We start from the raw sequence: 24,631 nt of genomic DNA, 5'->3' as shown, positions 1-24,631 counted from the left end.
ATTGGAAACTAAAAATTTTGTTTTTTAGCCCTGGCCAAGCAGCTCAATTTATTAGTGTGGTCCCAATATCCCAAAGTTGCCAGTTCGATCCCTGATCAAGGCAATGGGAATCACCAATGAATGCATAAATAAGTGAAACAACAAATCAGTTTCTCTCAAATCAATTAAAATTTACTTTGTTTTTTAAATCTTAGATTTCAAACCAGCTTCAAAGGTCTGCTTAGTTTTTAAAAGACTCAAGCTATATAGGATATTAAACTTTTATCTAGCTATAGTTTTGTTAAACTAGGTACTTGATTATTTTCTCACTGGTTCTTTCGCCTTAACGTGGTAGATGATACAGCCCCTGCCTGCCTCCCTAGCATTACCCATGGTCTCTGTTTTTCTGAGCTCATACCTTCTTTTATTCCCACCATGTGCTAGGTGCCCTCCTAACTCAGAACCTTTGCTGAAGGATTCATACTTCCTAGATTACTCTCTGCTCTTTACCACATCTCTTTACCAGCACTTGTCCCTCCACTTCCTAGACATACAAACACTAATTCATCCTACCCATCAGCAGTGGCTCAAAAAAAATTCCATCTGTGGGGAAAATTTTCTTGACTTTACCAGGTCAGTTCTTGATTTGCCACTTGGCAACCTATATTTCATGATACAATTTGTAACAGTTGTTTAATGTGTTTCTCCCACTGGATTGCAAGCTCCACGATACTAGGAGCTTTACTATTTAATAGACTAAAAAAATGAATTAGTCCCAAATTAACCATGCTAATGACATCACATAATTCTGTCTATTCCTTGGTGCATTTAAGTGTTTTCTGACTTTATAGTATATGCATATTTAATGAGAAAGGAGAAAGAGAAACATCAATGTGTGGTTGCCTCTCATGCACCCCCCAGCTGGGGACCTGGCCCAAAACCCAGGCATGTGCCCTGACTGGGAATCAAACTGGCAACCCTTTGGTTCATATACCAGTACTCAATCCACTGAGCCACACCAGTCAGGGCTATTTAGGCCTTTGTAAAAGATTAAAATTGAGCAGTAAAGAAGTGTTGACAATTCCACAATTCACACTGTCTTAATGTAAATGTTATAAAATATACAATAAAAAATACAGAATGGTATTAGGTTACATGAGTAAAAACCTTCCTCCCACCCTCCAATCTTCATGTCACAACTATAAATACAACAGTTCCTTTAAAATAATGGAATTTAATATTCTAACAAGTCACAACACCGTTTCTTCTCTATTAGCTTGTTTTACATAGTGCAGGTATATTAAAATATTAAACCTCACTATTATAGAGGATTGAAACTCAGTTTAATAATAACATACACTTAACACTGGATTGCCAAAAACCCCTTTTCTTCATATTTAATATTTATTCTTCCTCATTAATAGCTCAAATACACACATCCAACCCCTCTTGTTCACCAAAATTTTATAGTCTTATCTTGCAAGTGTAGTATATATATAATTAAACAGTTGGTAAACATATAGAGATGGAGCACAAATAAGCCCCACAAGGTACTGCTGTGCAATGTATCTACCAATAGGTTTATTAGGCCAGTTGTTATGTTTGACAGCAAGAAAAAAATCAGCTGGTTTCTGTTTATAGCTGTGATTAAACAAAGACTGGGTTTCTTCCGTTCAACTTCAGAAACTTGAGCTTCTAAATGCTTTTTATTTATAGTAGGAGACTGGATAAGTTTCCAAGAACATGGTACTAGAGCTCCTTGAATTAGAAATTTGGCAAAACTCAAAATTATATCACCCAGTAATAAACTACTAAGAAGGATCAGGCTAGAAGCAACTATCCAAATACAAAAGGCTAAATTAGCCATTCTTCGAGATACTACTTCTACATTTACCTGAACTATATAAAGAGATACAAAGAGGCTAATAGCTGTCAGTAGAATACAACATGCTACTTTTATCCAGTCTTTGATATGTGACCTTTTTTTAAGCACGTATGACCCTGTTTGCACACCAGCCATGTGTATTGCCACATACCCCAATGTAGACATTATTCCTTCTCGGTTGGCATTTAATAAACCAACCCTTGTGCCACTGCCATCAGTGCCATACAAAATTAACCTTTTCATTGGGGTCAAGTCAAGGGCTAGCTGGTATAATATAGAAATAGTGACAGCCACAATCCAGGACTTATTTGGAGGGAAAAATGTCAAAAGCAGTGATGTTATCAATTTCACAACTATTAACGTAAAGAAAAAATTCCAGTGAACTCCATACTCAGTTAAATGTTCCTGATAGCCTATGGATTTTATAACAATTAATCGTCCTATTCCTAGGAAGACTAATGGCCAAACAGAGTACAATGACTTTGTAAAATAATAAAATTTGGACCCTTCCGTACATTTTTTCCTAATCTCTGGACAAACCATCGCAGTCCCAAAAACAAAGCCTCCTACTCCAAAATCCATTGCTCCTGTACCATAGAGCTCAGTTTTCGCAAATCTTCTGGGAAAAAGTGGGAAGTCCACAGCCAAAATGGCAACAGCAGTAAATGCACTGTTAATTACACGGAAACAAGAGATGGCTGGAATGTATTCTGATTCTACACTAATTTTTAAGAATTTTTCAAGGATTTTATGGATAGGCATTCTGGCATAGCAAGTTCTCCGGCAATATATCTGATAGAATAGCCCTGCCCCAAAGATAATTACAGTGAGGTGCTCAAGGTAGATAAATGAAGACAAAATGGTCAAAGTAGTCACCAGGGGCACTATTAGGAAAACAAAGTCGACGAAGAATAGAGTTCTCCAGGTATCTGAAGAAGAACGCAAGAGCTGCAAGAGAATGATCAGGAGCCCTCTGCACAGGATACAGAGCACAGGCAAGCACAAGCCCTGGGTAACTTCTAGCACGCTGGTTCCATTGTGGTTACTGACAAAAGCTTCCTTCATCTGCTTTTGAGACATTTTTTTCTTCTTCCTATGAAAACAAAAGCAAAGAAATGCATTTGTGGAAAGCAATGTTTTTGTGGAATTGACATGTATATGTACCTGACTTGATTTTACTCTTTAGGTTTCGGAGTAGAACCTAGGACTTGTGACCCCCCCCCTCCAAGGATTGTGGGAACAAGGGGAACAAGCCCAACACTAATACATTTGGATAAGAATGTCAACACTAATAGCATGAAATTATTGATTAAAAAGCTCTAGCTATTTTCAGTACAGGTAAGGCAGACTCATAAAGGTGCATTTGGGATATAAACCGAGGATGGAATCACAGGTAGAAATTCCTATTACAAAACATAGTATATGTCATGAAGATCATGTAATGAAAATTGAATGCACAATAAACTAATGACCTTTAAGTCAAATCTGAACGAGATGGGAAGAGAGAGAGGGGCAGAGAAGGTATTCAAGTACACACTGGAGTTGGGGCCTTAGTTTCTCTTCAGAGACTGATACTGCCTCTAGTACAAAAATTTGAGTCCTGCTGTGACCTCCCGAGCCCCAGCCTGCTTCTTACATTCGCAGAGCCAAATTTCATGTTAGGTATAGGTAGGTAGAATGGATGCTAGTGGGGGTAGGGGGAGAGAGGGAGGGGAGTGGATAGCACATACTAGTGTTAGTTGTTTTGAAAGGATGTAAAACGCCTCTCTGCCACATAACAATGTCTGAAAAGTAGCACACACGAAAAACATACGTGTTGGCCAAACAAGCATTATATTGAACAAATGAATGCACGGATGGCCTGTCTGGGGCAAGCAACAATACTTCACGGTAACAAACCGGTCGGCTGACCTAATAAACACCTTTTTCCACCACCGCGTCGGGCTCTTGCACCTCCCATGCACCGCCTGGTACCGGCGCCTCCCGGCAGAGGGCCGTCTCCGTTGGTCCGGCCGCCCGGCTCCCACCGCACCGGCGGGGCAACGCGGGAGCAAGCAGCTTCCGCCTCCCCGGACTCGCTTCCGGCCAACGCGGGCGGCCTGCGCTTCCGGGCCAGTGGATTCGGCGCGCACCCGGCCCGGGTGGTGCCGGTTCCCCCGCCCCGCCGGCTCGCCGCGCCGTCTCTATAATGGGGTGGCCCAGCCCAAGTCCTCCTGGGTCGTGGCTGTGGGCGAGCCTGTCAGGGGAACCAGGAGCGGAAAAGGCGCATCACGCGCCGCACCACTGCTGAGACCCGACGCGAGGCCTATCAAGAGTGATAAGAGTCACAGGTCCCGCGCAACATTCGGCCATGGCGGCCCCTCCTGAGACTCGGCGGCCCCTCCTGAGACTCCGCAGCCCAGGGAGGGCCCCAGAGGCCCAGGAAACCGTGCCTTCCCCGCCTCTCCCACCAGAACACCGGAGGCCTCCCTTGCACTCCCATCTTACCCCGGGCTCTCAAAATATTTTGTCCCAGGTGGAGGTCCCCAGTTGGGATCCCCGCACCCCATGCAAACCACGTGCGCCGCGCGCCCCGAGTGCTGCCCCGCCCTGGGGGAGGAGCCGGGCGGCTCCGGCCACTTAGCTCAGAGCGGCTGCTGCCGGTTGCGAGCCCGCAGTCGGCTTTCTCTCCCGGGTTCGCTCCCGCCCCTCCTCTTCCCTCCGCTCCACGGGCTCTTCCCGCCGCCCCACCCGGCCTGTCCGCCTTTCCAGTCGGGTCCGGCGGGGACCTCACGCTCGGCGGGTCAGGCCGTGGGATCGGTGAGTGCCAACCCCCAGCCCCGGTCCGAAGCCCTTCAGTGACCCCAAAGGGGCAGGGGAGGCCGGTTTGCCCCTGGAGCGCTGGGGAAGAAGAGGGCATCTCCCCTTTCCAAAGCGCTTTCCCCCTGCCCTTTCTCTTTTCTTTTTGATCCTCTCTTATCCCAGGAGGAAGTAGCCTGGCTCCTGGCCCTTACCAGGACCTTCCATGAACAAGGACCTTTCATGGTCACCCTCCACCTCCACATTGCTGGCAGCTGGCTACTCGCAGTGGGGGGGGCGGGGGGGGAGTCCCGGTTGGCAGGCTGGATCCCTGTCCCTGCTCCTCTCCTGGCCTTACCTAGGGACGGTGAGGGGGTGGCTGGCCCCGGAGGCGTCAGGGCAGCCGCGCCCTTGGCTGGGGTCACGTCCACCTTCCCGAGAAGGACATACTCTCCCCGGGCCCGGTGCTTCAGGACCGGCATCCCAGCCCTGGGCCCGGCGGGCGCTTCGCTAGGACCGGGAGCCCCCGGTTCCCGCCCGGAACCTCAGGACTGGGCCGGCTAGGCTTACCAGGACCCTTACCCGGCTTTTCTCGTCTTCCCTCCCACTGTCCTTCGAGCCGGGGAAAGAACCTGAGGCTGGGGAGGAGGAGACGCTGGTGATCAGGTTGCTGCTTGTCTTGCCTTGACTTGGTGTTTCATCTATTCATTACCGGCTCCTCCTGCCCACAGTGGTCACACCCTTTCCAGAACTCCTTGGCCGGTAACCACGAAACCCACTGGAGCAAGAGCTGGGAGGACTGGAGAAAACCGCTCTAACCCGACTTGACTCTGGCTGGGAGCTGACATTTCATGTTATAACCAACATTAGTAAATAGCTCTCACAGTTACCACTAGCCCATCTGATCCTGAACTCTGCATTGATAGGTCTGGATATTAGTGTTCCTTTCTGCAACCTATAGGGGTTTGGGGAGGGACTGCAAATCTGGGTCAGTGTGATGTGGAAGATGGAGGCACAGAGGCCTGGTGCTCTATCCTCTCCACTAGACAGAAACATCCTATTTTAGTACAGCCAGTGGTTGGGGTGGGAGGCTGAAGACAACCGGATGCCAGGAAGAGAAATGTGGGAGAGAAAGTACCACTCAGTCATTCACAGGTAAGTCACATCACCTCCCTAGCTCGCTTTGATTCCTCATCTTGCAAATGGAGAGAGCAAAATACCTCACAAGGAGCTAGGAGTTAGGTGAGGGTTGAAAATAAGGAAATAAAGCTTAAGGAACTCTAGTGATGTGCATCCAAGGGGGGCATGGGCTCTGGGACTAACCTCACAACCTCTCGTGCTTCACCTCTGGTCCTCTCTAAAATGAGCTTCCAGTTGAGGAGGGGTTATTGTTCTTGGGTTTTCCGAGCCCTGTTCACAGCTGTGCTTTGGACGAGATACAGTCGGTGTTCAGGGTGAATGTGTCCAGCACAGTCCTGATGACCATCTCTGCCTGAATTGTTCGTTTTCCAGTTTCAAAGACTAGATGTATTTAGAGCCTCAAGAAAGTCTCCACCAAGGTTAAGCCATTGCAGACATCCCTCATCCTCTCCTCGCCTTGCCTCCCAGTGTGTGGCCTGGGAAATTCTGAGTCCAAGGGTCACTTACAGTTTTTCAGAGACTGGTCTGCACCCAGCCTCACAACACCCCCCCTCTCAGAGGGATTCCCCTCTGAAATTCTCATCGTAAAGCTGACACTGGAGTGTTCCACCTGATTAGTTCCCCCAAGTATTGTTAATTGCACTAACTATTCCCCCCTCTGAGTGAATATTCAGATTTGTACTTTGTGGGGTGCTTTCAATCCATGGCCTCTTTGACCTTCACAGTGACTGAGGTATTTTGCTCTCTCCATTTGCAAGATGAGGAATCAAAGCCAGGGCCAGGAAGGTGATGTGACTTACCTGTGAATGACTGAGCGGTGCCTTCTCTCCCACATTTCTCTTCCTGGAGCATCCGGTTGTCTTCAGCCTCTCACCCCACCAACCACTGGCTGTACTAAAATAGGATGTTTCTGTCTAGTGGAGAGGATAGAGCACCAGGCCTCTCTGCCTCGTGCTGTCCCCATCCTCCACACTGACCCAGATTTGCAGCCCCTCCCCTCCCCAAACCCCTGTAGTAAAACTAGCCCTGGAGGAGCCCAGGGAGCCTCCAGAAGCTCTTAAAAAGTTTCCCCTGTTCCCTAACTGGCAGGAAACGGAAAAGATGCTCCCTCTCTGACCAGTCTCGCTCTGGTTCTCATTTTGGTTCCTCTACTTAGTGAGAGGAGCAGGAGTGAGTCACCCTGGAGAAGCCCTCACCAATGTGTGGCCCTTGCCTTCTCTCTCATGCTGTAGGCTCTGGAGTGACTCATCTGAGATTCCTCCAGAACTGAGCCCTTTTCTGGACCCATGTCCCGGCCCGAGTCCTCATGACTAGGTGGATAATACTCCTTGTGCCTGCGCCCAGAACCCTGGTTGACCACACTAAAGCAGGATGCTCCGGCAGGTAAAACCTCACCCTTAGACAACCCAGGCCCTAAAGCACCTCCCCATCTTCCGTTTGTCTGAAGGAGGTTTCACTGTCCTGGCTGGAAGGTAGGAAAAGACCCCTTAAGGGTCTTTTCTTCTTTTCTCTCTTCAGATAATTATTCCAGTGCCTTTCACCTGTTGTTAAGAAGTTCTTCCTGATACCTAATTTGAATCCCTCCTCTTGTCATTTTGAGCCATTTCCCCTGGGGTGGGTAAGGGAGTCCTGGGGGCACTTTGATGACCTGACAAGCCTAAACCAGTGAGGAAGACCAGAGAGATGTCATTGGAAGCCTGAATTGTTGAGGCACAGTGGAAGCCTGGTGCTTCCCAAAGGATGTGGAGCTGAGAGATGCCCCTGAAGATGTCTCCTTGAAGCTGAGCCTTAAAGAATAAGTAGGAATTAGCCAAGTGGAGAAGGAAAATAAGCAGTCCAGACAGAGTCAGTCTGTGTGAACTTGTGGGAGAAGAGGACCTGCGTGGAAATATAGAAGGATCTGATGAATGAATACATGACAGGGTACTTGAGGGGTTGCTATGGGGACATGAAATGAGCCGGATTCCAACTCACCCTTCGCCGTGGAGTCTTGTCGCATACCCATGTCATCCTTCACATGCAGCTCTTGGCCCAGAGAGAATGCCAGTAGATAATTGCTGAATTTCTATTTACTAAGTGTTGCCAGGCACTGGACTGAGGAAGATGTTTAAGATGATACCTGCCCTCTAATGGAGTCCTAGGCAGGGAAGTGCCTGAGCTCAGCAGGATGACCGAGTGTGAGGCCAGCCAGCCTTAAGGGAGCCATGGCAGACACTGCCTCTTGGCTCACGAAATAAGCTTGAAGGCTGCAGAGAAGCAGGCATGACAGTTGTCTGCTCCAAACTCTTTATGGTTTGTAATGTTCATTATAAACATAGGAACAGCTACTCTGCATTGAGCCCTTGCTGGGTAGTGGGCACTATGGTGAGGAGTTCACACGTATAATTGTGTTTAGTCCTCAAGAAAGATGCAGTATTCAGTGCTATTATGTCTTCATTTTGGGCGTAAGGCTAGAGATATTAAGTGACTTATTCAAGGTCATATTCATAATAAGCAATGTAGAAAATATAGGTAAGCAAAGAGAACATTAAAATTACCCATAATTTTGAGGATTGACTGTGGGAGAGGGAGGAAGTGGGCGGGGCAGGGGAGAGTAAGGGGCGGAGGACAACTGTAATAGCACAACAATAAAAAAATGAAAAAGAAATTACCCATAAGTATGCTACTCAGCGATAACCAACATTTTAGAGAATATCCTAGATGTTTTTAACCTATATTTTTAAAACATTTAAAGGTATCATTTTTTGTAACCTTTATTCCATGGTAAGAATGTACTATAAGCTATCTACTATTAGGAAATTGGGTTGTTTTCAAGTTTTTATAGTTATAAATGATTCATGTATACTAAACCTTATGGCCTTTTACACAGGATCATTTTTCTACAAACAGAATTGCAGGCTCAAGGGACATATGTAGGCTTAAAGCCCTTGATATATTATTGCCTAATGAGAAGAGCTGTTTTTAAAAGACTAACACTAGCTAATTTGGGGGCATATACACCAGGTGCCTCCTACAATTATTTTATGTGCTTATTAGTATCTATGAGGTAGGTGCTACCACTGTTTCCATTTTACAAATTAGGAGAATTGAAGCACAAACAGATGAAAAAACTTACATAAGATTATGCAACTTCATTGGTGGAATCAAGACTCAAATCTAGAGATCAGAGCTGTTCATAAATTATGGCTGGGTTTATGAGTGATTTTCACCCCCCGAAGCGGGATATTTACGTGACGCCAGCACTTATTCTGGAGGCCAGGACTCTGTCTTGTGAGTCATGGTGGGCCCAAGTGCAGAGCAGAGGCAACATCTTTGGAAAGAAACTTGTTACAGAGCCTCTCAGATGACACTTGCCACCGGAGCTTCAGGGGTTTGAACTTGCAGGGTTCACTAGTCTCACTGGAAACCCACACATGTCTTGTCACAGACCCCTCCCTCTGAAAGTGGATTTCAGCCAGGTGACTGTCTTGTCCTACTCCCCGCCCCACCTTCCCTACAGCCCCAGGGAGACGAGGAGAAATGGGGAGAAGAAACATGTGGAAAGTGTTGGCATCATGCGTGGGGGAAGGAGAAGGCCTGTTCCCCTTGGTGCCCATTCTTGACCTCATCTGACTTCTGAGCCTCTTAAGTAGACCCAGGCCAGAGGAAACTAATTACGTAACTAGCCAGACTAAATGTAAGCCCCAAGAGGCAGGGGATGAAGGTATGGAGCTACCTCACAGCTGATTTTTCATGTCAAGTTGAATGGTTTCTTTCAAAAAAGACCCATAGCATGGTTCTTTTCCTTTGGGACACTCCTGTAGCCGCGCCCCATCCCCCACCCCTGCCAGGCCCAGTAAGACTAGTGGCTGGCCAACCTGGAAGCTGGTGCTCAAGGCATAGGAGAGGGAATAGCTTTTATTGATTTACTGAATATATACTGTGTGCCAAGGACTAAGTGCTTTGTATATCACTTTTTAGCTTTCTTCCCAATAACCCTGTGAACTGGTTTTATTTTCTTTTATTTACAAAAAGAGCTGTGGCTCAGAGAGGTTAAGTAACTTACCCAGGCTCACACGTCTAATAAGTGGCAGAACTGAAATTTGAACCCAACCACTATAACACTGGAGGCCAGCTCTCTTTCTGCTGTACAGTCCTCCAACCCCGCAGGGCCGCCAGCTGGTCTGGGTCCCCGCTCTCCTGGCCCTGTTGTTCCCTCCCAGGTGAATGGCCACACCTCGGGCCCTGATGCCCATGGTGGAGAAGCCCTCGGAGAAGACCTGCAGGAGTTCCTGGGCCAGGAGGCCCCACTGCACCTGCTGGATGACCTCACCAAGGTGAATCCTGTGACACTGGAGACAGGTACGGACCTCCCTTTCCTCCAGAGTGCCATCTCCAAGAGGGTGGAGGTTTGGTGTGGCCACAGCTTAACCCGGCCAGACCAAGGCAGGCAGGGCTCCTGACCTGGAGCCAGAGAAGCTGCTTCAGACCTGCCTGGCAGCCGCCCCTGGGCTCCCAGCACAGACTTTGCTCCAGATTTGGCACTCATCTTAATTAGATCTTGTACCTATTCATCAGGGAGCTGCTGGGATCGAATGGCTCTTGGCTAATTGCAGAGGGAGCCCTGTTAGGCAGATGTCTGTGTGTGCCTGTGTCTACATTTGAGCCAGAGTTTGCTAAAAGCACCTCTGCCTCAGTCCTGAGGTGTTTGCAGGCCCGGTACATGTCAGATACATTCTACACCAATGCTGGCTGCACCCTGGTGGCTCTGAACCCCTTCAAGCCCATCCCTCAGCTCTACTCGCCAGAACTAATGCAAGAGTACCATGAGGCTCCTCAGCCCCAGGTAAGACTCAGCCACTTCCTGGGCCTCGGGGCTCCTCTCCCTCCCCTTGGGCCTCCTTGCAGCGTCCCTATCCTTATCCACCTATTCATCAGCCATGCAGTCATTTTAAATCTGCTGGTGCCACAGCCCTGCCCACCAGCAACTCAAAGAATTTTTGGTGCAAAGTGGGAGATAAATCAACATCTGTTTAACTGAGTTTGGATCATAAAACAGAGACATAGGACAAAGCATGCTTTTCTCGTTTGTGAATTTATTAATAGGAAGGGATTTACAAAGGTATATTTGTGTATTTAACAAACCACTATTTAGGAGAAGGACAAAATCACATGTGATAAGGATTGCCCTAGAAAATTCAGCACCAGTTCATCTTTACTGAGAGGAATAAAATTCTTACGGGGATAGGGATGGGGGCAGTGCGGGCAGGGAACAGACTGGTTGGTGTTCAGGTGCGTCATGAGCTCAGACGGAGGCAAGAATAGACTTGCTGGCAGGAAGGGGCTGCTGGGAGAGAGGCAGCAGACGAGGTAGGAAGAGATGTCATCTGAGGCTGGTGGTGAAGGGTCTAAGGCCACACAGCAGACAGAGAGAATCCGCAGAGCTGCTTCGTCAGGAGTGGAGGTGGGACTGAACGGAGCCCACTGTGGGGATGATCACTTTGTAAGTTGGGGAGCTGTGCTGAGGAAGGTGAGACAGGAGGCGGGGAGAACAGTTAGAGACTTGGCAGTCGTCCAGGAGAGAGGTGACTGGGGCAGGAGCAGGCGGAGCAAGGAACAGCTCTGACACCATCTAGAGCTGTGGCTTCTCCCTTCAGAACGCTGTGGATAAGTGATCACGTGGGCTGGGCAGTGCTGGGCTGGCCCTCCAGGAACTCACGCGTGCTTAGTGTCCAGGTGGAATCCTTGTGGGGTCTGTCCTGAGAGCTGAGATCACACTGCACCTGCCTCCTCAAAGGCAAAAGCCACGTCACCGTCCCCTCTGTTTCCCCAGTGCCCACCTTGTTACTTAGCGCATTGAAGACACTTGACGTTAGGTAATGAAAAGGAGAACAGTGGCGTTGGAGTGCAATCAGATGGTTGCACTTGCTGAGTGGCCTTGGGAAGGTTATTTGACTCCTCTGAACCTCAGATTTCTCATCTATAAAATAGGGGTAGCCATCCAATTAATGCAGACTTCCTAGGCAGTACCTTGAAAGGAACTTCTTTGCTAACTACAAAGTACAATAATAAAATACTAAAGAGCAGAACAAAACTATTAAGATAAAATGGGAGGGGAAAAAAATTATAAAATTATAAAAAAGGTAAAGTGGGAGGGTAAAGTGTTCAAGGCTAGCATGGCTTCCAGACTGAGAGAAGATGAGTGGGGAAAGCGCTGTGGGGGTCCCCATTGGGCCTACAAGTGTTACAGCCAGGAAGTTGTTCTAAGGGAGGCCTCTTGGCACTGCTGGTGGCAGGCTACTGATCTCAGCCGTCATTGGATCAGCCCTTTCTTGAAGACTGGCATTCTCTCACGTGACCTCTCACCCCTTGATGTTTCAGAAACTGAAGCCCCACATCTTCAGTGTGGGTGAACAGACCTACAGGAATCTTAAGAGCCTGATCGAGCCAGTCAACCAGTCTATCATTGTCAGCGGAGAGAGTGGTGCTGGAAAGGTAGGAGGACTTCCCGCCCTCTCAACTTCATGACTGTCTGGGCGGGCAGAGAGGCAGCGGGGTCGTTCCTCGTGGAGCCATTTGCTACCTGGTCGTTCCCAGACAGGCTGGCTTACGCGGGGAGTCAGTGTGTAGTGGTGGGTAAGCTGGAAAGGAAATCGAGAGACAGGATTCTAGGCCAGGCTCTTCCAGCAGCTCTGATGTAACTCCGGGTGGGATCCTTTCCTCCCCAAGCCTTCCTTTTCTCATCGTAGGTCTCTCCCAGCTCTGACACTAATGGAAACAAAAGTCATCTATTGGGGATTCCAGCATAGTGGTTCAAAGCACATCAGAAAGATATTTAGCTTCTGCACACCTCAGTTCTTTCCCCTATAAAATGACGAGGAGGGGAAGACCAACACCTAACTCATGGGATGTCTGTGAGAATTAAATGAACCAGTGCACATAGACGCTAGAGGTAGCTGGGATTCCTCGTGGGAAAGCGTTTATTGCAGCAGCCCACCTGCATCCTCTGCGTGGCCCATGATGGCAGGGGCAGTGCCCTGGGCCAGAAGTTGCTGGAGCGCTCACGTGGCTCCCTGGTGCAGAACCACAGCAAGGAGACCGACGGTTGCACAAGGATGGGTCAGGAGTTGCATAGCTGGTCAGAGGAGGTTGCTGGCCCAGGCCTTGCCACTTCCTTGCCAAGCCTCACCCAGCCACCCCACCTTTTCCACAAAACTCACCTTCACAAGGGATTCTTTGGACCATAAACCCCCTCTGTCTACCCTCACATATGAGGGAAGTGCTGAGCTCTGAGCACCTGCAAGCTTCTAGACCCTGGGGTAGCCTCTGGGCGGGGGGCGGGGGGCAAGGGGGTTCTTAGTCCACTGGGAAAGATAGATAAGGAAACAGATGAAGACAGTAAGCTGCAGGGATGAGCACTTGGACTTGGGTGCAGAGGGGATCTTCGAGAGCTCTATCAAGGTGGCCAGTGCAATGGCAGATGTCCAGCTCCTAAACAAAGCCCATTGTCCCTCTGGGGAACTGAGGCTGACCTCGCTCGAGATGCATGCAGCCAGAGCTCGGTAACTCATTATTGAGCAGCCGCTGGGGTCCTGGACTGGGCCTGGTATATTTTTTTAATTTATTTTTAACAAATAGCGGAGTTGCATAGTTCAAAAATCAAGCAATACTACAAAGTTTACAAAGAAAAGCAGCAACCCTGCCCCATATCCTTCAACCCTCTCTGGCTACTTTCACATTTTTTTATGATTTCTAAATGGCATGCTTATACTGTTAGTTATTGATTTTTTTTTCTTCTCAGTTTTGGAGCTGATCTTTTCATTTCCTACTTTGATAAGGATTTAGTCCTATTTCCCTACTCGCAAACACATATGTAATTTTATCATGATTTCTAATTAAGTTAATATGCAGTATTTATATTATAATCATGTATAATTGTTCACAGCAGAATCATGTAATCTATGATTATATTTCCTTTCTTGTATAGTTTTTATTTTCCCTCACTTAATTACCCCATTTTTGTCACCTGTTTAGTTTCTGTATGTCTATTATTAAATTATTACCAAACTTGTTACCAAAGTTTTTCCAGCCTAGTCACCTGGTAAGTGCATCGGGCTGTTTTTCTTTTTCTTTGTGATGCCCTTCCTAGAGCTCTCAGATCTCCCTTCTGGAGAGGCGGCTGCCTAGGGCTACTGCCACGCTGCTGCCACCGGTGATCTCTCTGCCTCCCTCCGGGAGTCCAGAGTGCCCTGCGTCCCATGATGCATCCCCTGTGGCTGGAATCCAGGGCTGCCCTTCTTCCTTTGTTGCCTTGTTTTTACGGAGCACATTCTTTAGTAGCTTCCTGAAAAAAGTGGTTAAGTGGAGGGCAAATTTTTGAGTTGTTGCACCTGAAAATGTTTATTCTGCCTCAAATTGGATATGTTGGCTGGGTTTTATAATTTCAGGTAGAAAATTTTTATTTCAAATTTAGAAGTCTTTTTGTTTGTTTGTTTTTAGATTTTATTTATTTATTTTTAGAGAGAGGTGAAGGGGAGGAGAAGGAGAGGGAGAAAAACATCGATTGGTTGCCTCTCACACTCCCCAACCGGGGACCTGGCCCACAACCCAGGCATGTGCCCTGACTGGGAATCAAACCAGTGACCTTTCAGTTCACAGGCCAGTGCTCAATCCACTGAACCACACCAGCCACAGCTAGAAGTTCGTTTTTTTTTTTCTCATGTATTCTTTGGAGCGTTACTTTGGAGAATCCTGATCCATAAATGTGATTTGTTTTTTCTTTCCAGAAAGTTTTAGGATCTTTTTTATCCATAGGTGTTAAAACTCACAATGGTGTTACCTTGGCATGGTCTTTTTTACTTTCTATGCTGGATACTTTATGTGAGTCTTTTTAACTTGGAAACTCACATTTTTTGTTTGGGGAAATATCTTTGTAGTATATCTAATAATTCATTCCCCTCTGCTTTCTCTTTCTGGAGCTCCCTTTAGTAAGTTCGATTAATTGTCTAACATTCTTATTTTTCTCACCTATTCTTCCATATCTTAACATTTTGTTCTGTCTTCTGAAAGATATTCCTTACTTTACCTTTCCAGTTTTTGTTTGTTTGTTTTTATCAAAATGCCTTTCAATGGTTTGAATTCTGAATTTTTGTTAAATCCTTTAATTTTGAGAATGCTTTCTTGTTCTCTGAATATTATTTTTCCCCCCGGTAGCTTGGTCTTATTTCATCAGTTTAACATCTTCACCTATCATTGAGTATATTTCATGATTTTTACTGGCATTCTTGCATGGATTCTATTTCTTTCTAGTACCTTTTTCTCCATTTCCTGTTATATTTGTCACTCATGTAAAAGAAGTTTATCAATAGTTAATGATCCTTGAATTTCTGTTCATACTTAAGAATAAAGCATTAAGCAACTGATTAGAATCTTTATATACATAGACAGGAGGCCTCACTATAGGTAGCTTTCTAAACTTGTGGGAACATGAATATTTATAATTTTTCTCATGAGCTTGTTACTGTCTCCAGAAAAGATTATTCTAATCTCTTCATCAGAGAAATGGTACTACAAAGAGTTCAATGGAGATGATAAATATTTGAAACAGAATGAACAATTTCTTCACGCTTATCAGCAGACATGCAAAAGAATACATTAGTGAACTTGACAGTAGGTCAATAGAAATAATCCAAATTGAAAAACCAAGAGCCATGGTACAATATCAGATGGTTTACCATACTTGTAATTGGTGTCTCACGAGAAGAGGATGTGAGTCAGAAGTACGACCTCACAAAATTAACAAACGGTGGCAAGCACAGACCCTAGAAGTTAAGGAAACTAAGCGGGATGAAAGGAAGAAATCACACCTAGACATAGTATCGTCAAATTGCTGCAAACCAAACATAAGGAGAAAATTTTAAAGGAAGCCAGGAAAATAAACCTGACATAAAGAGGAACAAAGAATGACAGCAGGCATCTTGCCAAAAACTGCAAGTTCAAAGTGAATAAAGTGACACCTTCAAAACTGATGAAAGAAAATAGAATTCTATTACTTGGAAAAATATCTTTTGGAAATGAAAGTGCACCCTGCCTGGTGTGGCTCAGTGGACTGAGCGCTGGCCTGCGAACTGAAAGGTCACTGGTTTGATTCAAGGTCAGGGCACAAGCCTGGGTTGCGGGCCAGGTCCCCAGTCAATGTATTTCTTGCACATCAGTTTCTTTCCCTCTCCCCCTCCCTTCCCTTCTCTCTAAAAGTAAATAAATAAAATCTCAAAAAAAAATTTAATTGGCCCTGCCAGGCAGCTCAATCAGTTGAATTAAAGGTTCGATTCCTGGTTGGGGCATGTATGGGAGGCAACCAATCAGTGTTTTTCTTTCTCTCTCTCTCTTTCCCCCTACCTCTTCCTATCAAATCAATGAACATATCCTAGAGTGAGGTTTTTTTTTAAATTATTGTATTTCTATGTTTTACCAAAAAACAATTGGCAATTAAAATGAAAATATATCTCATTTTAGCTGATTGAAAACAAAATAGTAAGAATTTTATAATTACATTGCCTGGGTGTGTATCAGAGTCCCATCATTTTACTAGATATGTGATCTTCAATAAAACTTAAAATTTCCCTGTGGCTCAGTTTCATCATTTTGAAAACAGGTATAATTGCACCTACATCTGTAGGATTGGTATTGAAAAAAAAATCAGCATGGAATGTGTCCTTAGCTCAGAATAATGAATATTGGCTGAGTCCTCAGAGACACAGTAGCTGCTGAGGTCAGGGTGTGTTGTCCTGTCTCTGCCCCAGGCTCCCTCATCTCTTAAATGCATCCTCTGGAGCTAGGAGAAGCAGAGGTAAGCACCCCCCATTTCACTGAGCGGGGATGTGCCTCGCCCAAGGACACAACTGAATTCAGCATCCACCCGTTTGGTCAGCACCCAGCATGGTGGAGAAGACTGCTAGTGGGCACCGTGCCCTCAGGCGGGCTCACAGGTGGGCGGGACCTGGGGCCCAGCTCCCACGGGCTGTTTCTGCTGCAGACATGGACGTCCCGTTGCCTGATGAAGTTCTACGCTGTGGTGGCTTCCTCGCCTGCATCCTGGGAGAGCCACAAGATCGCTGAGAGGATCGAGCAGCGAATCTTGAACTCCAACCCTGTCATGGAGGCTTTTGGTGAGCTCAGTGTCCTCTGCACAGTAGTACCTCAGCCCCATCCCCTCTGCCGGGAGAGGGGCAGTGAGACCCTCTCTGGGGGCTGGGGGATGAGCGTATCATCCACTGCCTTGGACTCCCAGCCTCCTCCCAGGTGCCCTTTGCCTCTTTCCAGTAGCAGTGCCGTCATTCAGTCATCCCTCCTCTGGCCGAGGCGGGTGTGACTGTGGTGCTGGAGTTCTTCTAACTCCTGAATCCCACTTGCCGAAGCCCGAGTGCCCGTTCCTTAGTCCTGTCCCGTGTGGCACGGGAACCAAAAAGGGGCCTTAGATGACTGGAGGGCAGCCACATGGCCCAGCATCCCTGCCATCACCTTGGCCCATGAGGACTCTGAACACAGGGGAGCCGTGTAAACAGAGGTGTGATCTGCAGGGAACGCGTGCACGCTGCGGAATAACAACAGCAGTCGCTTTGGGAAGTTCATCCAGCTCCAACTGAACAGGTAATTGCTGCTGCCACCTGACTGATGGGAGGGTTGGGGCAGGGAGTTTGCAAGCGGCTAGAACCCTGCCCCTCCTGGCATGCATGTATATGGGAACCATAAGAATCAGTGAACCCTAAGGGTGATCCTGGAATCTAGAGAACACTAGGGCTGCTCCAGCTTTAGGGACAGTGTGCTTGTCACAGCCTATGTGTTCCTTCTGGCTTCTACCCTTGCTTGGGGACTTCTAAACAGCCACCTCTGTGGGCCACACCCCTGAACTTGAAACTGGGGCTTCTGTCTCTGCCCTGGGATGGGACATAATGACTTACAGAGGCCTTCGCCCTGCCCACCTTAGCTGGTGGCAGGAGCATGTCTCAGACCACTCAGGGACCTGCTGAGTGGTCCCTAGCCCTCAGACTCCCCTTTGGCTAAGTGGAAGAGCTTGGGGGGAGGGACTGCAAGGTCGCAGGCTGGCACACAGTAAATGCCTATGGAACAAAGGGGCAGCTGATGGGCTCTCACCGCGCTTGTGCCCAGGGCCCAGCAGATGACTGGAGCTGCAATCCAGACCTACCTCCTAGAGAAAACTCGAGTGGCCTGCCAGGCCTCCAGTGAGAGGAACTTCCACATCTTCTACCAGGTCTGTGCCAGGTGGGGCCCACAGCTGCCCCGACACAGGGTGGAGATGGGCCTATGACTCTGAACCCTCCCTCGTGCCCCGCCCCACGCCTGCCTCTTCCCCTCTCTCAGCGACACCACCACTTACTCCAGCAAACTTTCTGCAATGCTGCCTCACCCTGGACCTCGGCTCCCAGGCTGGCTTAGCATGGGGATGTGTAGTACCTCCTCTGTGAAACCAGAAGGTACTGAGGACTGCAGAGCTGTGCCTCTTTTGTCAGACTGGTGGTCCCCCAAAGCATGGAGAGTGTGTCCCCCTGCCCTCAGGTTGGGCCTGGGGGCTTCCCGACAGGAGGCTGCAGGCCTCCATGGCAGGGCCTTTGACACCAGGCTGGAGACGTGCAGAACTGCTGCTTTGCCACGTGACTGCCTGGGGTGCTCTAGGGCGACTTCTCCATCTTGTGATGTCACTGCCGTTTCCCACTCCTTTTCCCTCAGCGCCAGGCCTCTGCAGGCCTCGCTTCCTGCACACTTCCAGCTGTCCCCCTCCCACAGATCTGCAAAGGAGCCCGTGCAGAGGAGAGGCTCCAGTGGCACCTCCCCGAGGGAGCCGCCTTCTCCTGGCTGCCCAACGCAGAGAGAACCCTGGAAGGTAGGGGGAGCCTTACCCAGCACCCGCCCACCCTCTGCTCACGGCCTGCCTCCCTCCCCCTCACCGCCTCTGCCGACCTCTGGTCCTGACACTGGGCTGTGACTTGGGTTTCTTTTCAGAGGACTGTTTTGAGGTGACCAGAGAGGCTATGCTTCACCTGGGCATCAACAACCCCACCCAGAACAACGTCTTTAAGGTCAGAAGAAAAGCCACACACTTACATTTGACAGGCAGCCTCTTCTCTGAAACTTATAAGTCTCTTCCTAAGAATCAAGGGCTCTGGGCCCTGCTGGGCAGTCTCCAAGTTGACCACTGCTCTGTGCCCCTGAGCCTGGGCGGAAAGGGCCTGGGCACGCAGTTCCGCGCTATGAAGCAGCACCGTGACAGACAGACCCAGAGGGCGAGGGGCCTGCCTCAGCTGGTGCCCCAGCGATCAGAATATGGAAATCATGTTTATGCCTCTTAGCTCACTTGGTTTTTCAACAGTCCTGAGTGTACGGAGATTATTCCTATTTCATGCTGGAGAAAACTAGAGGGATAACATGACCTGCCCAAGGCGGACGCCACTAATACAGAGCTCATACCAGGCATAGCAACCCCACCTTCCCACTTTCCATTTCTTGGGGCAGGCAGACCCAGGGGAGCTGGCTCCTCTCGTCCCTACTGGTATCCTCCCTTCTCCCATCTTCTTTGCTAACAGGGCTGCCTGCCTCCCTGCCCCCCACCTCCTCACCCACAGGGAAGCCACTGCAGGGAGTCGGCGGTGCGGTGGGACGTGACCTCCCCCTCCAGATGGGGCCGCTAAGGCAGGAAGGGGGTAATGACCAGTGTGGGTGCCACCAGGCAGGCGCTTGGTCAGAGGGACAGCAGGAGGGAACAACAATGGGAGTCCAGACAGGTGTGCTGGCCGGGGGATGGCATGACCCTCTGCCCAGCCACACTGCTCCTCAGGCACAGCAGCCTTCTATCTAGAGCCCCTGGGGGCTCATCCCCGAGGGTCATTGGGTGCAAAGGCTGGAGGGACCCCACTGTACAGAGACCAAAGTCACAGATCCTCCCCCAGGCTGGACCGTCAGAAGCCCAGCTGTGCTGAGAAGGGGCCACAGGGAGTCCAAGCCAAGCCCACCAGCCACACAGAAGCAAGCCTGCTCCACGAGGAACGGAGCAGGGGGGTGGGGGCACAGGGACAGGCTGGGTGACAAGGGGCCCCCCAGCTGCCCCGGGAGGCCTCTGAAGTCAGACTGCCCGGGTTCTCACATAGCCACTCCCCTTCTCGTCTGCCATGGGCATCGCTGCTGCACATCCCTCACTGACGTTGAAAGATTAGCCGAGATGATGCATGTAACGTGTGTAGAACCGTGCCTGGCAGAGCCGTGGAGTAAGTGGGCAGTAGTTGGGAGCTGCTATTCTGTTAGGATTATATTCAGCAGAAGAGAGGCCCTTCCCAGGCTAGGCTCCAGCCCCTGACAAGGTGCCCACCTCATGTCTCCTTGCTCCTGCCCCTCAGGTCCTAGCTGGACTACTGCACCTGGGCAACGTCTGGTTTGCTGCCTCTGAGGATGAAGCCCAGCCCTGCCAGCTAATGGAGGATGCCCAGTGTGAGAGCAGGGGTGGCAGGGGACTGCGCCTCAGGCTTTGGTCACATACCCAGGGAGCAGGGCAGGTGCTGCCCAGAAAAGAGCCAATAGGGGTGGGATTGGGTGGGAGGTCAGAGGGTGAAATTTGGCACCGATGCCCTTGATGAACCCATCAGCTGTAGGGCCCAGCCCTGGGTGAGTCACTCCTCACCCCACCTCTGAAGCAGGCAGCACTGTCTCCATTTTACAGATGAGCAAACGAGAGCCCGGGGGTTTATACAGTAATTTGTCCCACACATGGCAGTGTGCACTGGGACACAGAAGTCCTGGGTTCAAGTCCTGCCTCTGCCTCTGGCAGCTCTCTTTGCCCACCAGAAGGGTTTCCTCTGTTCATTTGGGTGGCTTTGCTGCCTTATGAAGAGGGCTGTTGGGATGGAAGGTTTGTCCCTCCTAGGCTCTGTCAGGACATCGGCCTCACTGCTGAGGCTCCCAGAAGACCCTCTGCTGGAGATACTGAGGGTCAGAACGATCAGGGCAGGCAGGCAGCAGCAGGTGTTCCGGAAGCCCTGCTCCCAAGCCGAGTGCGACACCCGCAGAGACTGTCTGGCCAAACTGGTCTACGCACGGTGAGCACTCTGGGCCCTGGCCTGCTCCCAAGTTCTCCCCTCACTAGAGTTGAACGAGACACTGTCATGCAATAGGCCCAGGCCCCGGGTGAGGGCTGCCAGATAAAGCAGATGGGTTTCTCTCCCTGCTCCCCAGATCCTTGGGGACAGCAGTGAGCAGCTCCTGGGATTTCCCCGAGCAAGGCCCTTGGCCTTAGTTTCGGAATATTGTGTGTGGGGAAGCAGGCACGGCCTGGCCTGCATTCAGCTCATTATTAAGTACAGCTGCCGGCCTTGACCTTGGCTATAGACAAGGAAGGCCTGTCTGGCCCTGCACTGGCAAAGCAGGCCCCAGAGGTGAGCGGGCACCCTTGCAGCTCCAGGTGCAGACTAGTGAATGGCTCCTCTTTCTCCATGTGCCCTTGTGTCTCAGCTCTTTTTAGTCACCTGGGGAATTTGATAGATGGTGGCAGATAGAAGCCAGAAGCTCAGCCCAACAGCTCAGGCAACACAGGGAGTGGCAAGTGGGTGCCCAGAACGGGGGGCTGGGGGGGGGCGTCCTGGCCTTTCCTAGTGGGTCACACGGGCACATCCGCACCACGTTGGCCATGCAGTTAGAGTGGTGTCTCACCCTGGGTTCTGAGAACAAACCTTCAGGGCGAGGGTGTTGTGGGTCCCAGAATCCTTACAAATTAGGGGACAGAACGTGTGTATGTGCATGTGTGTGTGCTATGGGAATGTGGGCATCTGGGGAGAGGGTCTGCCTGCTTTTATGAACTTCTCAAAGAACCAAGAGCCTGAGAAGCACTGCTGAGGGAGTAAGATCCTCTGAAAACAGCCAGGGCAGCTGGGCCCAGCCTGAACCCAGACGCCATTCCCACTGCCTCGAAGCTCGTTACATCAGAATTTCAGGCCAAAGACTCTTAAAGCCTTTGCGTCAAGTGACTGTAAAATGAGTAGGTAAACGGCAATCACAGAGCGAGCCTCTGACCACAGGATGTCTTGCACGTGATATACACAGCAGATCGCCAGGTCACTGGCTCACTCGTTTTTAGTACCTCAACTGGCTATTTGAATCCCCTGTTGTGAAAGTAGAAACCATTTCCTGAAGTGAAAAAACTTGCAAAGCAATTACTTTAAGAAAAATTGTAAGAAAGAAACGCCATAATAGTTTTGCATGTATCTCCACGTTGTGCAGTAACTACCTCATCTTGGGGTAGGGATGGATCCAGAGGGCAGGGTGCCATCATTGGCCCCAGGTGACTCGGGGCCCACTTGTGCGGGACTGAGTGGGGGGATGTGACGGGGCCTTGAGCTTTGGGCTCCATAGGTCGAGTTTTGCAGGGGAGCCCAGTTAGCTCACTTCTTTATAAACCCCACGCCAGGCCTGTGCATCAGCCCCTCTGTCAAGACACCAGCTGGGTGTTAAGACATGTGATGGGTAGACCACTGCCTGTCTAGCCCCTGAGTCCAGCTGGTGCTGTGCTCAGTCTTGCTGGGAGGACAGGATGGCTCTGTGTGGCCTGGGAGTGTGCACCACCACAGCCTGCGTTTGTAGTCTGTCAGGACAGGCTGGGCTCAGAACACAGGCCCTGGCTGCCGGAGTGACTTCCCCACCCCTCAGGCTCTGCCTGACCCTCTCTCACCAGAATCCACCCCCATCCCCCCAACAGGCTATTTGACTGGCTGGTATCGGTGATCAACAGCAGCATCTGTGCAGACCCCAACTCCTGGACCACTTTCATAGGTAGCAGGATCCACCCCCCGCTCCCCTCCACCAAGGAACACACTTTTAAAAAAAGAATGGGGAACTCTGGGTCCACTATGTTAACCTGGGCAGCTCCTTCCCTGTTCCTGCATCCTCAGCTACTCACCTGTCCCCCAGCATTCGGGCGAGGACATCTCTGCTCTCCCCGGTGCCCACGTCCACCTGGTCCGTAGCTCGCCAGGCAGACTCAGGCGGCGCCTGTCCGTGAGGGCCCCCTCTCGCTCCAGGGACCCAGCGCAGTGTCAGGAGAGGAGTGGGAGTGAAACACAGCGGCGGTGGAGCCAGGGGAGAATGGAAGTAAAGCTCAGAGGCGTCAGTGACATCTGTTCACAGAGCGGTGGAATCCCAGGCACCAGCTGGGCTGGGAGATTGGGCCCCCTAACTGGCTTGGACGCAGAAAACATTCCCCAGGGCCTGGTTCCCTCACAGACTCAGGGTTCAGACTCAGACACGGACCTGGTGCCCTGGGCTGCCCTTCACACCTCACTCGGTCTTCCTTCCTGCACTGAGTTCTGAAGGGGGCGCGGGTAGAGGTGGGAACCCTGGGTGGGGCAGGGTGCTCTGCCCACAGTGGGTGTCATGCTCACTCAGCCTCATCCCCAGGCTGCCAAGGAGGTGGCTTCCCGCAGGGCCACCCCGGGCTCCAGTGCCCCCCCCCCCCGCAGTGGCCCCACAGGCTCCGCGCTCATCCCCCCAGGCCTGCTGGATGTGTACGGGTTTGAGTCGTTTCCCGACAACAGCCTGGAGCAGCTGTGCATCAACTACGCCAACGAGAAGCTGCAGCAGCACTTCGTGGCGCACTACCTGAGGGCTCAGCAGGTGAGCGTGGCCCCCGGGACCTAACCTTCAGTTCCTTCTCGGATGCCACCTGGGATACGCGGTGTTGCGCAGGCCAGCCGTAGGATGGTCCTTCTGTCCCCTCGCCCTCCTTGCCCCGTAGGAGGAATACGCAGCTGAGGGCCTGGAGTGGTCCTTTGTCAACTACCAGGACAACCAGACCTGTTTGGATCTCATCGAGGGGAGCCCCATCAGCATCTGCTCCCTCATAAATGAGGTGGGGAGGTCAGCTGGTGTGCTGAGCACCCAAGTTGGGCTTTGGGCTTTTCTGGGACCGTGGAGACTCTTCTGTGCCCTGTCTGTGCCTCTGCCTCCCCCCCTGCCAGATGGGTTTGCGGTTCCCTGTGCTTCTTCACTCTCAGGGCTGCTATAATGCCTGTGTGACACGTCTGCTGCCATTGCGGCGGTGGGGTGGGGACTGAGGGTGTGGGGAGCCCCTCTCACTTTTTTGGCAACTGCCCATCCTGCCCCACGCAGGAATGCCGCCTTAACCGGCCGAGCAGCGCAGCGCAGCTCCAGACGCGCATTGAAAGCGCCCTGTCAGGCAGCCCCTGCCTGGGCCATGACAGGCTCAGCCGGGAGCCCAGCTTCATCGTGCTGCACTACGCGGGGCCCGTGCGGTACAACACCGCAGGCCTGGTGGAGAAGAACAAGGTGAGACTGGGCCCGCACATGGCAGCTTCCTTGTGTGTCCCCCCTCCTGAACATCTCCCTAGAATCCAGGGTCACCTCTGGGGCCTTCTGCGCGGGGTCTCTGCTAATTGGGCGTGACCCATGTCCCACTGGGTCTGCTGTTCATAGGCGACCAGCTTGCCTCTGACTTGGGGCTTGCCCTCACCCACTGCCCTTGTCCTTTCCCAATAGGACCCTGTCCCCGCTGAGCTGACCACACTCCTGCAGCAGTCCCAGGACCCCCTGCTCAAGATGTTGTTTCCTACTGACCCCGAAGAGAAGTCTCAGGAGGAGCCCTCTGGCCAGAGCAGGGCCCCTGTGTTGACCGTGGTGTCCAAGTTCAAGGTGGGTATTGTGGTGCTGATGTGATGTGCTGGGTTCACTCCTCATTCTCAAGTATTTACTGAGTACCTCGCAGGATTGGTGCTGTTCACTGGGGAGCATTGACGGGTTACGTAAACGTGGTCTGGGTCCACACAGAGTTGACAGTACCGTGTGGAAGACAGAGGC

At 50.4% G+C, this 24,631-nt stretch overlaps 2 protein-coding genes across 6 annotated transcripts in view; one reads left to right on the top strand and one right to left on the bottom strand.

Moving 5' to 3' along the window:
- Window positions 1-149: 149 nt before the first annotated feature.
- PIGW (phosphatidylinositol glycan anchor biosynthesis class W) lies at window positions 150-5,327 on the bottom strand. Of its 5 annotated transcripts, none has more exons than XM_090291981.1 (2): window positions 5,225-5,327; window positions 150-2,957 (listed from the first exon to the last, which is right to left on the bottom strand). In XM_090291981.1, exon 2 carries the CDS (start codon window positions 2,942-2,944, stop codon window positions 1,433-1,435), a length of 1,512 nt encoding a protein of 503 aa, XP_090148107.1. In that variant the 5' UTR covers window positions 2,945-2,957; window positions 5,225-5,327; the 3' UTR covers window positions 150-1,432. The 5 variants fall into 5 exon arrangements, with proteins under 5 accessions (XP_090148107.1, XP_090148106.1, XP_090148104.1 ...); XM_090291980.1 differs by lacking the exon at window positions 5,225-5,327 and adding an exon at window positions 5,001-5,055; XM_090291978.1 differs by lacking the exon at window positions 5,225-5,327 and adding an exon at window positions 4,352-4,459.
- The window catches only part of MYO19 (myosin XIX), a 29,239-nt gene continuing 9,105 nt past the window's right edge, over window positions 4,498-24,631 (top strand). The window contains exons 1-17 of the mRNA XM_090291977.1: window positions 4,498-4,663; window positions 7,015-7,165; window positions 9,985-10,123; window positions 10,459-10,607; window positions 12,143-12,256; window positions 16,797-16,929; window positions 17,341-17,410; window positions 17,930-18,032; window positions 18,566-18,662; window positions 18,782-18,858; window positions 20,170-20,260; window positions 20,694-20,865; window positions 22,518-22,591; window positions 23,310-23,431; window positions 23,553-23,666; window positions 23,927-24,103; window positions 24,314-24,466. Coding sequence (XP_090148103.1) covers window positions 7,154-7,165; window positions 9,985-10,123; window positions 10,459-10,607; window positions 12,143-12,256; window positions 16,797-16,929; window positions 17,341-17,410; window positions 17,930-18,032; window positions 18,566-18,662; window positions 18,782-18,858; window positions 20,170-20,260; window positions 20,694-20,865; window positions 22,518-22,591; window positions 23,310-23,431; window positions 23,553-23,666; window positions 23,927-24,103; window positions 24,314-24,466 — 1,797 coding nt within the window. The 5' untranslated portion in view covers window positions 4,498-4,663; window positions 7,015-7,153. The remainder of the gene's footprint in view (window positions 4,664-7,014; window positions 7,166-9,984; window positions 10,124-10,458; window positions 10,608-12,142; window positions 12,257-16,796; window positions 16,930-17,340; window positions 17,411-17,929; window positions 18,033-18,565; window positions 18,663-18,781; window positions 18,859-20,169; window positions 20,261-20,693; window positions 20,866-22,517; window positions 22,592-23,309; window positions 23,432-23,552; window positions 23,667-23,926; window positions 24,104-24,313; window positions 24,467-24,631) is intronic.

This window comes from Furipterus horrens, unplaced genomic scaffold (assembly GCF_987537825.1).
Source record: "Furipterus horrens unplaced genomic scaffold, mFurHor1.1.pri manual_scaffold_11, whole genome shotgun sequence".
Lineage (NCBI taxonomy): Eukaryota > Metazoa > Chordata > Mammalia > Chiroptera > Furipteridae > Furipterus > Furipterus horrens.
The sequence above is the reverse complement of the archived record's forward strand: the minus strand, read 5'-3'. Positions and strand labels throughout refer to the sequence as shown.

What these genes read in the sequence shown, in the direction of transcription:
- PIGW (XM_090291978.1), bottom strand. Translation starts at nt 4,413, where the DNA reads ATGGGGTGCGGGGATCCCAACTGGGGACCTCCACCTGGGACAAAATAT. An exon ending in AAATATTTTGAGAGCCCGGG is followed by an intron (nt 2,958 to 4,351) that starts GTAAGATGGGAG and finishes TTGTTTTCATAG; the next exon opens with GAAGAAGAAAAAAATGTCTC.